Raw genomic sequence first — 16,852 nt, 5'->3', positions numbered from 1 at the left:
CAATCCGGTGTCCATTCTTTATATGTCCATGGTTTCTAGGCAGCTCAGTAACTGTGATTTGCGGTAGTCATTTACTCCCCCTTGTGGCAACTTTGTGGTATTGTAACTTTGCCAACCATTTATATACCCCAAAACATATGTAAAGAGCAATAGGAGAAGGAAAAAACGGAAAAGCATAATAGGACCCCTTTAATGTCAAACAGGTGGAGCTTCAAATCCTCGCCAGGCACATCTTCTTCACTCTTCTTGTTTATGATCTGGGAGATTATTGTTCTCTGCAGTGTTGTACAAGTTTACACTTCACATTAACTAGTTATTTGGGGGGGGGGGGTGGTCGGACACGCGTTTTTTTTTTTTTGCCGTGAGAAATGTGTGGCGGATGTGTGGCGTGTGTGCGTGTGTAAACAGGCAAAAACGTGTGTCACACGGTGAAACCGTGAGAGTTGGCAGCTCTGCACTTGGTCTCTGTGCTCTCTGGTTTCAGGCTCCTGTAGCCCGAGGAGGTAGGAGATATCGTGGCACTTTCCTTTAACAGATATTGAGAACAGATTAGGTTTCTAAATGCAAACAGCACACACTTGTAGACAATTAACCTAGGTTTAACGCATGCATACATTAGACTCCTTTCTAGCAGAGTGAGTCCAGAATAAAACAAAGTACATCAATACGTAGACGACACTGAGGAAAAGCAGGATGGGAATAGAAAACAAGCCTTAGATTTAAAAAAGGTAGCAACATGTGGATTTTTCCATCACAGAGACCTCTTCAGTCCTGATGCTGGACTCCTCCTCCTCCAGACCCTTCAGGGCACAACACGTTGAAGAGCTCTCTGATAGGTGGCAACCCAGAGATGTTCTACAGCCGCCTGCGTCTCTGGTCCATGGAGCAGTTAGAGATGTTGTCTCTGGTCCATGGAGCAGTTAGAGATGTTGTCTCTGGTCCATGGAGCATTTAGAGATGTGTTTCTGGTCCATGGAGCTGTTAGAGATGTTGTCTCTGGTCCATGGAGCTGTTAGAGATGTTCTGTGTCTGGTCCATGGAGCTGTTAGAGATGTTGTCTCTGGTCCATGGAGCAGTTAGAGATGTTGTCTCTGGTCCATGGAGCAGTTAGAGATGTTGTCTCTGGTCCATGGAGCATTTAGAGATGTGTTTCTGGTCCATGGAGCTGTTAGAGATGTTGTCTCTGGTCCATGGAGCTGTTAGAGATGTTCTGTGTCTGGTCCATGGAGCTGTTAGAGATGTTGTCTCTGGTCCATGGAGCATTTAGAGATGTGTTTCTGGTCCATGGAGCTGTTAGAGATGTTGTTTCTGGTCCATGGAGCTGTTAGAGATGTTCTGTGTCTGGTCCATGGAGCTGTTAGAGATGTTCTGTGTCTGGTCCATGGAGCTGTTAGAGATGTTCTGTGTCTGGTCCATGGAGCTGTTAGCTCCACCAGGTTCCAGACCAGTACAAACAGACTGGTATTTATTTTAGGGTGCCGCCCTTTAGTACAACATTATTAATGATTACACCAAGGCCCTTATTGCTGTACAACTGCACCGAGACATTTCTGCTTTCAGATCGCCCTTTAATCAAACAGAGTTAAGAGTTAACAGTTTCATTCCAGGAAGCAGCCTGTCTGGACCAGATGAACACAGCGCTGAAACAGAAGCCTTTAGTGTTGTCCTCCAGGTCCATGACTACAGAGCACTACGACCCATGTGACAACACAACACTTCAATCATAACGTTCATCAGATAGGAATATGAGGCAGAATCAGTACAAATAGTTTCAATTTAATGACAAGTTAAAAGTATTTTGACAAAATAAAAATATATAAAGAGGAAAAACAAACAAAGAAATTCAAACAACATCAACAGGTCGCTGCGTCGCGGTCGGTGTCCGTGGGGCCGGAGCTCAGGAGCCCCGCTGCTCTCAGAACCTTCCAGAACGTTCTCGGTCCCGCGACCGACGCCTCTCGCGCTCCCGCCCACTCCCTCTCCCTCTGTCCCTGGAGCGGGATCGCCTCTCCCGGGACCTGGACCGGGTCCTCTGTCCGCTGCAGACCAGGGGACAGACCAGGGGTCAGACATGAGGACCAGAGGACAGACCAGAGGACAGACAGAGGACAGACCAGGGGACAGACAGAGGACAGACCAGGGGTCAGACATGAGGGAGGACCAGAGGACAGACCAGGGGACAGACCAGAGGACCAGAGGACAGACCAGGGGACAGACCAGAGGACCAGAGGACAGACCAGGGGACAGACCAGAGGACCAGAGGACAGACCAGAGGACAGACCAGAGGACCAGGGGACAGACCAGAGGACAGACCAGGGGACAGACCAAAGAACAGCCCAGGGGACAGCCCAGGGGACCAGAGGACAGACCAGGGGACCAGAGGACCAGAGGACAGACCAGGGGACCAGAGGACCAGGGGACAGACCAGAGGACAGATCAGGGGACAGACCAGAGGACAGATCAGGGGACAGACCAGAGGACAGACCAGGGGACAGACCAGAGTCTCTACACATCACTGAACAGTACAATGCTTCTTGTGGGGAGGACGCCACAAGTCCACAGCCTCAGACCCTCACTCACCCACCTCACCTCCACTCACTCACTCACCCACCTCCACTCACCCACCTCACGGGGGACGTACCTCTTTCTCCGGCGGCCGTACAGCTCCCTCCTCAGCTCCCGGGAGATGGGCTTCAGGTGCATGAAGTTACAGAAGCCGCCGCGGGTGCACTCCCTGTGGAGGAGAAGGAGGTGAAGCCAGCAGCACAGCGTGGGGGCACACAGAGGTCATCGACCAGCAGGGGCACTGACCCCATCTCGTACTGGCGGCAGCAGGCCTCTCTGAAGTCGGTGACGGGGGACAGCTCTGCGTGTACGGCCTGGGCGTTGAACCAGCGGTTGTTCAGGTCCATCACCGCCTTCTCCGCGTCCTCCTCCTTACGGAACTGCAAGGCGAGTTGACCTCACTACTTTATCTAAACGTCCTACGGAGCGCGTGACAAGGTGCACCGTCCCATGGTGAGACATGAGCAGCAGGACTCACCTTCACATAGACGTTGCCAACCAGATGGTCTCCAAGGTTATCACACACGTTCATCTCCTCCACCTCGCCGTACTTTTCTTCCATCTCTGTGAAGACCTCCTGAAGAACACAAAGATAGATTGATTACCAATATAAATAGCAAGGGCTCGTGTCAGTGTATGTATGGCCTGACATAATACATCCATTATAATGCACGCTTTTGAACTGGACCAGATCATTTGACCACTCTCCTACAGCTTCCTCAAGGCCTGATCACTTGCCTCAAAGAACTCATCATAGTGTTCCTGCATCTCCACGTCGCTGACGGCACCTAGTGGTCGGAGGGGGAAAGGTTCATCAGTCCAAATATAAACACAAAACACCAACTACCAGTCGCAACTCATGACTCAAACATTTGGACTTACAATATAAGAATGTTAACTCATTGTTCTCATGAGGAGATTCCTCTTTTACATTGAAATGATCCCTGATAGGATCGAGGAGCAGGGGGCTGCCATGGGGGAATACCGGGAGCTCCAGATGTAGTCCTATGCCTTGCTCATGGGCAGGGCAGGAGTGTTAAGGTGCAGGTTTACGGGGGGTGGCAGAATAAACAGAACAAACAGGAGGAGCAGGTCGTGTGGACTCACAGTTGAGGCCGTCGGCAGACTGGGCGCTGTTCTGAGGGTTGCGGTAAATGTTCAAGAGGGCAATCGTCTGGAACAAAGAAATCAACTGAATCAGGAAACAGGATTATAAGTTCCCTGCGGCTACGAGTTCAACACTCGTCTTCAAGGGAAAGACTAAAGTTAAGGAATCAGACCTACAAGTAGATCTCAGATCAGGATGACTACAGGATGTGGAGGAGGGAGCGGCCCAGTGGGAGATTAAATAGGACATGATTATATATTAAACAGGACAATATGGGAAACATGATTATGAACATGATGAAAAGTGCTTCTAGGGTCCACTTATAATGGACCCTAGTGACAAGGTTTATGGGAGATGTCTTCAGATATGATATTCGTATGGATCTCTAGTAAAAGGTTTCACAAAGTCCATAGAGTTGGAAAGAGTGCAATATAAGAAATAAAGACATCCCAAAATATCACCGTATCACCAAATATCACCAAAATAATGACAGTGATGCCATCATCATCATCATATTCCCAGATCATCTGGGACTGATAAAGCACATTTCATAAAACCTTCCCTGGAACTGTCCAGTTGTATACAAGTTGAACAAACACACACACACACACACACAACAGTGAGTCTCCACCATACTTACCCTTCATAGCCTGGAGGCCCGAACAGAAAAGGTGTGGCCGTCCGTTTGGAGAGCAGAGCTCCAAAAGGCCGTTCAGATACAATGGAGGTGTGGGTCAATCTCAACCTTTTTCTTTTCGGTTCCATGCTATGAGGGGTGGGTGGGGGCAATTGTTATACTAATTATTATTTTAGGGTGGTGTTCGCCATACACATCATTTAGAAACTATGAAAAAAAATATATATGAAGGAAAAATATATCGACATCACAAGAAGGAACTCACCTGGCTGAAGGTGGGTTTGTTATGTAACCGGGAGCAGCGGTCACCATGACGGCACGCGCCGATTTTAAAATAAAAAGAACAGTTGACCCTTCGGGGAGAAGAGAGAGGAGATGTGACCACAAGTCCACCTCAACACATGACCACATCCAGTCCCTGCTTCAGAAGGGGAATATTGTTCAATGGATCACTATCAAACAGAGAGTGCACAGGTTCATTGTTATTAACCCTATTACCATCAACGGTCATGTTCAGTCGTTTCTCCAATACATTGATGTGGTCTACAGCGTATGATCCCTGTGCCACATGTTGTAATACATAGATTTAGATTTAGACTGCCTGCTCTTTAGAGTATGTACAGGCGGTTTACTGCCTGTTCTTTATGTACAGGCGGTTTATTGCCTGCTCTTTGTGTACAGGCGGTGTACTGCCTGTTCTTTGTGTAAGGGCGATTTACTGCCTGTTCTTTAGAGTATGTACAGGCGGTTTACTGCCTGTTCTTCATGTACAGGCTGTTTACTACCTGCTCTTTAGAGTATGTACAGGCGGTTTACTGCCTGTTCTTTATGTACAGGCGGTTGACTACGTGCTCTTTAGAGTGTACAGGCGGTTGACTACCTGCTCTTTAGAGTATGTACAGGCGGTTTACTGTCTGTTCTTTATGTACAGGCTGTTTACTGCCGCTTCTTTAGAGTATGTACAGGCGGTTTACTGCCTGTTCTTTATATAATGGCGGGTTACTGCCTGTTTTGTGTACAGGCGGTTTACTGCCTGTTCTTTATGTACAGGCGGGTTACTGCCTGTTCATTATGTACAGGCGGTATACTGCCTGTTCTTTGTGTACAGGCGGTGTACTGCCTGTTCTTTGTGTACATGCGGTTTTACTGCCTGTTCTATATGACAGCGCTGCACGGAGGCGCCGCAGCAGCTCGAGCGCAGCGCGGGGTTCTGCAGGATTAGCACTTAGCATCGTTAGCTCCTTGTTGTTTTCATGTAGTTTGTGGAACGGCTCAGTTTCTCAGGTTAAATTGGGTGACTGTTTCAATGAATTCTAGAAATCTTATTTCCAAACTTTTAATTTAAAAAATATGCGCAAACTTAATAATAATAACATGACTTACTTGTCTTTTTCTGTGCCGAAGATGGACGCCAAATACTCGGCCATCTTGAACCAGCCTAACACATCCGGGAGGCACTTTCACAATAAGAGCCGGACGGACACATGTCGCGGTGGCACCCATAGCAGGGCACCACAGACAACATGAACTGACGACATACATTCAGACAAAACTAAAATCATTTATTACAGAATCATTTGAAGGAAATACGAAAAAAGATTAGTGTTGATATTTAAAAGGAGGTCTTTACAGTAGCTCACTATCTGTTCAGTAGACTCACATCCAGATGGGTTTATTAACAGAGCTAATGTCGTTTAAGTCCAGGCCAATTCGTTGGATAGTGCGTTCAATTTAGACGATGATGCAAAGAAAATAACGTATAATCTTTAGAAACGAGATGGGGCAAGAAACAGCCGCCAATGTTAGCTTATACTAAAGTGAAATTATCAATTTATATATATCTACAGTATATATATATATATATATATATATATATATATATATATATATATATATATATATATATATATATTAAATACATATAGAGTTCCAGCTGATGGATAAGGGGTAGATGTCAGGCAGAATACATAAATACGTACAATACAGCTTTTACGATAGAACCAAATCCAGCAGACACAACAACACCATCACTATGAACACATGTCACACGGGCCACACAGTTTGGGTTTGAATCAGTTGTATTTCAGGTAAACAGTTGCGACTTTACTACTAGAAGATAACACTCAATGCATAACAAACTCAACAGCCCGCAGTTAACAGCGGTACCCAGAGGTAGCCGTTCCAACCTAGCCGAGCAGTTCTCCCTCTGCCTCCCAGTCTCCGCCCCCCCCGCTGTGGACCCAAACTTCATGAGTCCTCCCGTCGGTCCTCCACTCACCCTGGATCCCAACCCCGAGGCCTGTTGAGAGGTAGGACCCTGACAGACCGTAGCCAGGTCCCAGTAGACCTGCCGGACCGTAGACTGGTCCCAGTAGCCCTGGTCCCAGTAGCCCTGTGGGGGGTCGCCCGTGTTGTGGCGCCGCAGCTCTTCCCGCTACTTTGTGGCTCCGCTGCAGATCAACGCGTCAGCGGCCGCCGACCTCCGGAGACCCGCAGTCCGCCAGATAAAGCTCTTATTATCCGACAACACTGCATGTAAATACCGTGGACCGCAGCCGACCCGTCTGGTTATATATAGCGATATATATCTATACATTGATATATATATATATATAAATATATAGATCGATCTATATATTTATATATCTGTAGTTCCTCGGTCTCATCACCACGGCGGACTGCGGCGTCGCCTTCCGAGCGAGACACATTTTTATCCAACTTTGCGTTTCGAAAGCCCCGCATATACAGCGGCTGGATCCCGGTTCCTCCGCGGCGGTGGTCTCTGGTCCCCGGCGGTCGGTAAGCCTCCCCGGTCCCGGTCCCGGTGTCCCGGTGTGTTCGTGCGGAGCGCCTCGGAAGTCTGTAAACCTCGCCAGGATTTCCGGCTCCTTTCCATTCGCCCTATGCTGTTTTGTTTCCGTTTATTCCATTTCCGTTTCAAAAGTTTTGTAGATTCAAAGTTTTGTTGCGGTTGATTCGGGCTGGTTTTACTGCCCGGAGTACCGGGATGTTTTCACATTTATTCCGGCTAGTTTGGTACCGGGCGGCGGACACCGAGCCTCGCCCCGCCGATAGTCGACTAAAAGAGCTCTACAACCGAGGCTCACTTTGAACTTAGCGACACGTGTTTTTTTTATTTCTTCATGTTTTACTTTTGACTTGAATGTAGTTTTCCCCACATATCGCATCCCTTTATGGAGAACTTTGTCCCGATGGCCTACCATATGGCCTTTAGACGCAGCGAAGCCTCGCCCTCGAGTTAGCTCACATTAGCACTTGGAACGCTCTCCAAACGGTCCTGTTGACCAACGGGAGGCCGCGGCTCCGAGGCCTCCACGGCTGGTCAACACAATGCATGTGTGTGGAATGTTGTGGCCCCGTAGATATGGCATTTTGCGTTATATTAATTAATATTTACCCATTCATATCTAGGTCACTATGAGTTAACTTATGTGACGGTTCATATATTGATGGACATACGATTATAGCAAAACCCTTTTGCCATTTAAGTTACCTAGTTCAATTTAATTTGAAGACTGTCATGTAAACACTGTGTTTCAATATTTGAACAAATGAACGTTTTGTTACGTTTGTTGTCCCTGTATCAATGTGTCTCTGGGCTGCCCATCACAATGTATAATAAAAGCACCCACTAATATAATTTAACTATCACAAAATAACGTTTAAATTGACCACATCTCTTCCTCCAGCAGGTAGGCTCAACTTGGTGTTCAGAACAAAATGTCCAAAATTGAGACGGAAGAGATGATCGAGATTGAGATCGATGGGCAGGAGAAACATGGATGCCTGGAGGAAGGGTTGGTATCTTTGCTATTAGTATCTAGGAGTTGTTGCTATTGTTTCTATGTGTCATTTGAGAGGAACTCCTGCCTTGAATCCACCTCATCCTCACCACTAAGCCCTGTCCTTTGACCCCGTTAGGATGGAGGAGCACACCATCACTGCAGCGGATCTGATCCAACAAGACATCGACATCAACGAGCCCATCGGCAACCTGAAGAAGCTCCTGGAGCCCCGGATCCAGGTGTCCTTGGACCAGTACGAGATCTGCCTTCAGGACATCCAGGTAACCACGCGCTCACGTGGATCGCCGGGTCCTTTCACTCTTTTTTTAAATAAACCGTTCTTAAGCTTTATGGAATGCATGCGTCAGAAATATTACGTTATTATCATCATTTTGTGCCCTTAAATTGCATTCATTTATGGGAACCTAAATACTGTATGTAATGCATAAACCGGGAAGTCGAGTCAAATGCGTTTTTAATTGGACCCTCCCTGCTTTGTTGTGAAGGTTTGCTTCTCACCGTTGTAGTTGTAATCCTTCTCCTGCTCCTCCTGTCGTTCCAGCTCCACCCTGATCACAGTCTGTTTGACCAAGGAGTGAAGACCGATGGAACCGTACAGCTCAGCCTGCAGATCGTCACACGACCAGGTAGACATACAGGATCTACGCCTCTAACATACAGGACCTACACCTCTAACATACAGGACCTACACCTCTAACATACAGGACCTACACCTCTAACATTCTAACATACAGGACCTACACCTCTAACATACAGGACCTACACTTCTAACATACAGGACCTACACCTCACAGTAGAACAGGATCTACACCTCTAACATACAGGACCTACACCTCTAACATGCAGGACCTACACCTCTAACATACAGGATCTACACCTCTAACATACAGGACATACACCTCTAACATACAGGACCTACACCTCACAGTAGAACAGGACCTACACCTCACAGTAGAACAGGACCTACACCAGAGGTCGTATTCACAAAGCTTTTTATCTTACCGTTAGGAGTGCTCCTATCTCACGCTAAGTTTTTACTCAGGAGTTTTTTCTTAAAAGTAATTCACAAAGCCGTTGAGACCTACTCATACTAAGGATAAATCACTAAGAGTCACGCCCCCTTACGTCGATTCTCGGGCACGAGTTTAGAAGCGGTCAGTATGGTGATTGGTTGTTGAGTGCCGGCGGTCTCGTTGAAACTCACCCGCAACTTCAAACAAATCAACGGAAAAAAAGGAAATAGCCTAGGCTACAAATGAAGTCCTATCAAATAGTTATGGTCAGTGCAGTTAGCAGTATACACGCATGATGACACATTTGTCAGACCACGATAATGACGTTGTATGCACGTTAAAGAGAGAGAGAAAACAAACAATAAAAATACGTCAATTGCATTATATCAAGGAGGTAAGAAAAAGAAGCCAGCAAACTATAATCCAATGAGAATATTTCCAGCACTTAAACACTTTAAATATCAGCCCATACCACCGTTCAAGTCCTCCTATCATAAAGAATGAAAGCGGAGACAAAAAGACGTGAAACGCAAGTGAAAGCCCAACTGGTTCCAGGACCAATTGCTACTGCTGGCCCAGTTTGTGTTGGAGAAGAGGGGGATTATATTTGGGGATTTATATTTTATATTTATATTTGTGTGCTCTAATCGTAATCAATCGTAATGCTCATAATCACTTCATGTTATAATTTAACTGTGCTCCCGGTTGATCGGTAGGGTAGATAGGGTGTCAAGAGCCATGTCTTGCAGGGATAGCCACTGTCAGCCAGCAAGTGACATCCAGCTGGTACCTGGTGCCTCTCAAAAAGCTGCCTCAGACCGCGTCCTCATCTGTTGAAGGCCCAATGATTTTGATGTGCGTCCCGTCAATAGCACCGACCACACCGGGCACACCTGCGATTGCCATGAAGTTGGCTTTGATCCTGTACAGTTGCTGATTGTCCAAAGGAAACCGGATAAACTGTTGGATGATATGTGGTTTAGAGAGAGTGTTGATGGTTTGATTTATGGCACGGCTGACTGATGGTTGCGACATTCTTAAATTGTCGCCGTTGCAAAGTTGCATCTTCCCGGTTGCTAAATATCTAAGTGTTGCCAAACATTTTATCTCCAGACTGATCGGGTTATTCCTGTTTGTTTGGGACGTTATTGCATCCCTCACTAATTCAACCACAAGTTTGATACCTCACCATTTTTTTAGGAGTTACTCCTAAATTCGCCACTTAGGACCTACTTTTAGCCCTAATATTCTTTGTGAATACGGCCCCTGGACAGTAGAGTATACACCACAACATCATCATTATCGTTCTGACATTCTCATGATATGTTATTATCGTATCATTATTGTTATGTTCTATATCATTATCGTCCTACTGACATCGTATCATTATTATTATCATTATTGTTCAATATCCTTGTTATCGTTCTGACATCGTATCATTATTGTAATTGTTATACATCATTATCATCGTTCTGACATCGAATCATTATTATTGTCATTATTGTTCTATATCATTGTCATCGTCCTGACATTGTATCATTATCATTATTGTTCTATATCATTACCATCGTCCTGACATTTTATCATTATTATTATCATTATTGTTCTATATCATTACCATCGTCCAGACATTGTATCATTATCATTATTGTTTTACATCATTACCATCGTCCTGACATTGTATCATTATTGTTCTACATCATTACCATCGTCCTGACATTGTATCATTATCATTATTGTTCTACATCATTACCGTCGTCCTGACTCTCCTCTTCCCGCCCCACCAGGAGAGGAGAAGCTGAACATCCTGGAGATCGTGAAGCCGGTGGAGACGGTGGAGGTGGTGATCGACCCGGACGCGGCCGGGGAGGACGGCTCGCTGGTGGAGGAGGGGCAGCTGATCGCCGTGGAGCGCTCGGCGCTGTCCGACGACACCTCGGAGCAGGTCACCCGCTGGGCCGCCGCGCTGGAGGGCTACCGCAAGGAGCAGGTCCGCCTGGGGATCCCCTACGGTGAGCTGTCCCACCTAGCCCCACCCTCCAGGAGCTGGACTCCTCTAACCAGGGTCTGCTCCTCCTCTAGACCAGCTCCTCCTCTAGTCTCTAGGTCTGCTCCTCCACCAGACCAGGTCCTCCTCCAGCTCCTCCTCTAGTCTCTAGGTCTGCTCCTCCACCAGACCAGGTCCTCCTCCAGCTCCTCCTCTAGTCTCTAGGTCTGCTCCTCCTCTAGACCAGCTCCTCCTCCAGCTCCTCCTCTAGTCTCTAGGTCTGCTCCTCCTCTAGACCAGCTCCTCCTCCAGCTCCTCCTCTAGTCTCTAGGTGTGCTACTCCTCTAGACCAGCTCCTCCTCCAGGTCCTCCTTTAGTCTCAGACCAGCTCCTCCTCTAGTCTCTAGGTCTGCTCCTCCCCCAGTCCAGGTCCTCCTCTAGTCTCTAGGTCTGCTCCTCCTCCAGTCCAGGTCCTCCTCCAGGTCCTCCTCTAGTCTCAGACCCAGGTGTGCTCCTCTCCAGACCCCGTCCTGTGGTCAGCAGACCAGGTCATCCACTGGGCCGTGTGGGTGATGAAGGAGTTCAACATCGACGAGATGGAGATCGGGGCGATCCACATCCCGGGGCGGGACCTGTGCTCCTTCTCCCACGAGGACTTCCTCCAGAAGGTGCCCAGCGGAGAGATCCTCTGGAGCCACCTGGAGCTTCTGCGGAAATGTATGTCCTGTTTGGAAACTGAAGAGGGGGGGGGAGACACAGGAAGTGATGGTTAACTACCCCATTGACACACTTATTGTATGTTGTACGTCCTGGCACTTATATCAGTCCTTAGCATCGTGTAGCGTCTTATCCTAGCTATCTTAGTTGTATTCGGGGAATGGGTTAACCTAGTGATGGTTAGTGCTTGGCACTTGGTTCTATGAACATCCTCACTGTACCGACAGAGAGATATTGTTGTTTATCTTTCTTCTGACGAACACACTTATTATAAGTCGCTTTGGATAAAATAATCTGCTAATCGCCCTGAATGTAAATCGAATGCTTCCCTCATTGGCTGGTTCTAAATCTAACTCTTCCCTCATTGGCCGGTCTAGATGTGTTGGCCAGTCAGGACCAAGCGGGACAGGACGCCACCGTGACCATCGACCAGCGTGAGTCTCCCGGGGTTCTCCTCCATCCTCCACAGGGTGGAGTTAAACCCTCAACCCCACCTGCTCCACCTACACCACCTGGACTCAGCTGAGGCTGTTCAATGTGGGACACGTCTCTCTGTTGTTGTGGACTCAAATGTAGACAGTTGTAAAAAGAGGATGTGAAATAACAGAAGTCTGCTTCTTCCTGCAAAACATGTTTTTCTTTAGAACCCAGCGTGTTCTAAAGCCGTAGAATGAGTGGTTCTAAAGGAGGCAGACTCCCCCTTAAAGGAACCCTGGGGGCTGGAGGAGGCAGAGGCAGGGGCAAGCCTCGTTCTGATGGCAGTAGTCAGGTGTCTCTGAGTGTTGGTAATGTTAGTCCTGACAGCAGTAGTCCGGTGTCTCTGAGTGTTGGTAATGTTAGTCCTGACAGCAGTAGTCCGGTGTCTCTCTGAGTGTTGATAATGAGGTCACTGTGTGTTGGTGATGAGGTCACTGTGTGTTGGTGATGAGGTCACTGAGTGTTGGTGATGAGGTCACTGAGTGTTGGTGATGAGGTCACTGAGTGTTGGTGATGAGGTCACTGAGTGTTGGTGATGAGGTCACTGAGTGTTGGTGATGAGGTCAGAGTGTTGGTGATGAGGTCACTGAGTGTTGGTGATGAGGTCAGAGTGTTGGTGATGAGGTCACTGAGTGTTGGTGATGAGGTCACTGAGTGTTGGTGATGAGGTCAGAGTGTTGGTGATGAGGTCACTGAGTGTTGGTGATGAGGTCAGAGTGTTGGTGATGAGGTCACTGAGTGTTGGTGATGAGGTCAGAGTGTTGGTGATGAGGTCCTCGTCTCCCCAGCTGTGCAGATCATCCCGTCGGCCGTCAACACGTCCAGCACCATCAAGGTCCTGAAGCAGAGCCGCGGGCCCCGGACCCCCCGCATCTCCGGGGGCGAGGAGCGCAGCTCGCCTGGAAACCGCACCGGTACGCACACACGCTCACTTGAAAGCGCACATGCATGCATGAAAACTCATGCTCTCACGCATAAACAAAGGCACCCATGCACAAGAAATCAAACACACAAACACACAAACACACGCACACTGGGGTCCCGCCCCAGTCGGCGTGGTTTGTGTGTTTTTAATGAGCAGATTTCCGAAGGAAGTGAGTTTGTTTCATTTCCCCGCTTACTGGTCACATGACCTCCCACTGCTAATCTGGTTCACTATATGATATCAGCAGGCGTTTTCCTGATTAAAGAATTGAGTTGAAGATCAGATCCTCTTCTCATAAGAGAACACTGGAGGACATGTCTGTGGGTTCAGTGTTTACCCAGGAAATGTCTTAGTCGAGGTGGTCGCTGCCCAGAGCGAGGAGGCGAAAAAATTGGGGGTATTTTGCTCAAAGATGCCAATCCGCACTAATGAAATAAACAACTGTTTATTTGAATACAAATGGATCTTCTTATTTGTGGCACAGCTGACAAGAAGCAGTCGCGCATGCTATCCTGCGTGGCTGTTTATAAAACAGGTGGCTTAAATCAAGCGATCTGATTGGTTCCTTACTGTTGTATAATGAGCATACATAACTGCTATGACGTCCAATCAGTTTTGAGTTCCGTATCACTCCGCACCTAACTCGAACTGTTGTTTATTTATATATAAAAGCAATAGCATAGTTCTGTTCACTGAAGCCTAAAAATGTGTTGATTGATGGAGAGGGTGGAAGTGTTGTAAAGCAATAGGCACACGGTGAACCAAGCTACCGCCTTCTCTCTGAAGAAGGCTACATTGTGTTGCATAGCAACAGCCACACACTCAAAAAAATGCTTTTTCGACTTTATTGTGTTTTCAAAAGTGAGGGTGTCTATGACTTTCATTTCGCCATACTTACGTAACGTTTTATAAAAGCAATAGATCACTTCAGTCAGTGAAATGTTCTCATTATACCACAGTTAAGGGGCATTGTTCGTCCCGACGCGCAGCCTGTCTGGGAAGTACGTTTTCTTTCCCTATGAGAGTTTTGTACTTTGTTTATGCATAGTAATAATAATAAAAAAAATAAAACAATAAAAAATTAATTATATATATATATTTTTTTCAATACATTGGTAGTCAAGGCGGGGCCCTAGTTTTGTTAAGGCTGTGGATGTGGTTAACGCTGTCTGGAGTCGTGAACCATGTGTCTGTGGTGTCTGTCTGGTAGGGCTGCTAGATTATGGAAAAAATCATAATCACGATTATTTTGGTCAATATTGAAATCTCGATTATTTTTGAGTTTGAAAACATGATGCATTTATTCATAATTTCTCTCCAAAAAAACACTTTGTAAATGAGAACTTCGAAATTTCCCCTTAAAAATATACACAGAATGGTCAAATAGAAAATAAAGTCCAGATATGAATCCAGCTGTTCTGCAATTTATAAAAAATAAAAAAAGAGTTTAAACTCTTATATTAGTTTGGTGATCGTTTCACTCTGAAATCAAATCGCGATCAAATTCGATTAATCGCCCAGCCCTACTGTCTGGTGTCGTGAACCATGTTTCTGTCTGGTGTGATCAACCACGTGTCTGTCTGCTGTCCACGTGTCTGTCTGGAGTTGTGAACCATGTGTCTGTGGCGATCCGTCTGTCCAGGGAACAACGGGCAGATCCAGCTGTGGCAGTTCCTCCTGGAGCTGCTGACGGATAAGGACGCCCGCGACTGCATCTGCTGGGTGGGCGAGGAGGGGGAGTTCAAGCTGAACCAGCCCGAGCTGGTGGCCCAGAAGTGGGGCCTGCGCAAGAACAAGCCCACCATGAACTACGAGAAGCTCAGCCGAGCCCTCAGGTGAGCGGCTCTTCAGATCAGACGCTTCATTAGGAGCTTCAATGCCCACCGCAAATCAGAGCGCAGAACAAAGTATTCAACATGTTTAAAGAACGCCACAGACAGATGAGGTTCAGAGCCACCGAGTCACAGTGGTGCTGTGAAGAGATGTCTGCCGGAGACCTGGAGACCAGCACCCAGCCAGCTGCCAGGGGTTGGGTCCCTGGTCCTAGTGCTGGTAGAGGAGGACCAGTGGAGGCCCTCTGCTGTAGGTCTGGTGTCCCGCTGGGTGGCGGACCGAGGGTTAACGATCGGGGTTATGCCGCGTTCGAGATGCCTCGTAGACCACGCGCCCGAGGTGCACTTGTGACGTCATTTCGTGGCTTGTAGCGCTTACAGCGACCCCCCGTTTGTCCTTGTGGGCGTCGCTACACGACGAGGCAGGAAGAACAGTCATTGGCTAGTCATTGTTATTGTTAGCTACATTAGCCTCTTTAGCAAACCAGCTCGAAAACAAACAACACAACTTAACATTGTATTACACGCACAGAAAGTCTGTAATGCAGAGATTGGTGACCGGATTAAAGCAGCAATGTAATCAAGAGTGTTAGTGTAAAGCGACATTAAAACGACCACCGTGGAAGAAATACAAACAAAACACATCTCATGACGGGCGCAGCGTCTGTGTTGGTCGAGTCGTACGGTTCTCCTCGCTGAACTCGGTGGACTCTCAGGAGCACGAGTGGGCCAGGTGATGTGGGCCAAAGAAAGCTGGGAGATTTCCCACCTTGCAACTGCGGCGGGCGGTGTACGAGGCATCTGGAAGGCGGCATCAGCATGCCGTTTTCAAGCCTCTAAAATAAACACTGCGATGATCTGTTTGTTTTCTCTCAATAAAGAAACGGTCTGCAGGTCAAAGTCTGTTTTATAATCGTGTATAGAAGGAAAGCTTTGAAACCGAGCTGCTTCATGTTGTGGGCGGTGCTAATGTGTTGCTCCACCCCCCCTGTGAGTGTTGTGGGAGGTGCTAACATGGTGCTCCCCCCCCCCCTGCAGGTATTACTACGACGGGGACATGATCAGCAAGGTGCAGGGGAAGCGCTTCGTCTACAAGTTTGTGTGCGACCTGCGGACGCTGATCGGCTACAGCGCGGCGGAGCTCAACGGCCTGGTGACGGAGTGCGAGCAGAAGAAGCTGGCCCGCATGCAGCTGCACGGCCTGGGGCAGCCCATCACCACGGTGACGCTGGCCACCTCCATGGACAAGGAGAGCTGAGGGCGGGGCCCGCCGGGAGTGGACAGTTCCTTGGTGATGACTCGTGGGCGCCGAGCCCCGCCCCCTCGGGGTCAAGGGGGGGGGGGGGGGAGGGGGAGGGGCCGGCCGCCTGACCCGGGGTCAGAGGTCCCCATCACACGCCTTCGCTCTGCGCTCTGACCCGACTGGGGGGGTCGGAGAAGTTCCTGTTCATTATTTTTATAAATCTATCGCGGGCAGAAGCATGTTGGTATGAGTGATGACTGACCCATCATGTGGTTCATGTGCCTGTCAGGGAGTCTGAATGTCGCTTCATGATTAGTTCCTCGTCTAGCTGTTGTTTCTACTGTATATACTGGTACTCTATGTTTTTGATAGCCACGACGGCAAGTGTATTTTCATATGTTCCCATTTATATAGCGGGGTGGTTTTTGTATTTTATTTAGTCTGTTCCCTGATTGCTGGACCCTTTTTTGTCCACTAGGGGGAATAAAGTGGCAAGCATTTTTCTTAAGGCTTGGTGTCTG

General features: G+C 47.7%; 2 protein-coding genes across 4 annotated transcripts; one reads left to right on the top strand and one right to left on the bottom strand.

Moving 5' to 3' along the window:
- Positions 1 to 1,648: 1,648 nt before the first annotated feature.
- On the bottom strand, positions 1,649 to 5,744 carry u2af1 (U2 small nuclear RNA auxiliary factor 1). Its single transcript, XM_084478491.1, has 8 exons — positions 5,694 to 5,744; positions 4,576 to 4,663; positions 3,673 to 3,739; positions 3,304 to 3,353; positions 3,044 to 3,142; positions 2,812 to 2,945; positions 2,642 to 2,734; positions 1,649 to 2,039 (listed from the first exon to the last, which is right to left on the bottom strand). The coding sequence occupies exons 1-8, from the start codon at positions 5,735 to 5,737 to the stop codon at positions 1,916 to 1,918; spliced, it is 699 nt and encodes a 232-aa protein (XP_084334617.1). The 5' UTR covers positions 5,738 to 5,744; the 3' UTR covers positions 1,649 to 1,915.
- A 670-nt stretch (positions 5,745 to 6,414) lies between these two features.
- On the top strand, positions 6,415 to 16,839 carry gabpa (GA binding protein transcription factor subunit alpha). Of its 3 annotated transcripts, none has more exons than XM_084478120.1 (10): positions 6,415 to 6,619; positions 8,024 to 8,128; positions 8,253 to 8,397; positions 8,679 to 8,763; positions 10,938 to 11,162; positions 11,660 to 11,854; positions 12,232 to 12,288; positions 13,120 to 13,245; positions 14,899 to 15,091; positions 16,127 to 16,839. In XM_084478120.1, exons 2-10 carry the CDS (start codon positions 8,052 to 8,054, stop codon positions 16,344 to 16,346), a joined length of 1,323 nt encoding a protein of 440 aa, XP_084334246.1. In that variant the 5' UTR covers positions 6,415 to 6,619; positions 8,024 to 8,051; the 3' UTR covers positions 16,347 to 16,839. The 3 variants fall into 3 exon arrangements, with proteins under 3 accessions (XP_084334246.1, XP_084334244.1, XP_084334245.1); XM_084478118.1 differs by having other exon boundaries at positions 8,021 to 8,128; XM_084478119.1 differs by having other exon boundaries at positions 6,415 to 7,109; positions 8,021 to 8,128.
- The last annotated feature ends 13 nt before the right edge of the window (positions 16,840 to 16,852 follow it).

This window comes from Micromesistius poutassou (assembly GCF_964030765.1).
Source record: "Micromesistius poutassou genome assembly, chromosome: 14".
Classification (NCBI taxonomy): Eukaryota; Metazoa; Chordata; class Actinopteri; order Gadiformes; family Gadidae; genus Micromesistius; species Micromesistius poutassou.
The sequence above is the reverse complement of the archived record's forward strand: the minus strand, read 5'-3'. Positions and strand labels throughout refer to the sequence as shown.

Coding starts and splice junctions, on each gene's coding strand:
- u2af1 (XM_084478491.1), bottom strand. CDS start 5,737: ATGGCCGAGTATTTGGCGTCCATCTTCGGCACAGAAAAAGACAA. Junction 3,740..4,575: donor ACAAACCCACCTTCAGCCAG/GTGAGTTCCTTC, acceptor TCTTTGTTCCAG/ACGATTGCCCTCTTGAACAT. Junction 3,143..3,303: donor ACTATGATGAGTTCTTTGAG/GCAAGTGATCAG, acceptor TGTGTTCTTCAG/GAGGTCTTCACAGAGATGGA.
- gabpa (XM_084478120.1), top strand. CDS start 8,052: ATGTCCAAAATTGAGACGGAAGAGATGATCGAGATTGAGATCGATGGG. Junction 8,129..8,252: donor CATGGATGCCTGGAGGAAGG/GTTGGTATCTTT, acceptor TGACCCCGTTAG/GATGGAGGAGCACACCATCA. Junction 8,764..10,937: donor GCAGATCGTCACACGACCAG/GTAGACATACAG, acceptor CCGCCCCACCAG/GAGAGGAGAAGCTGAACATC.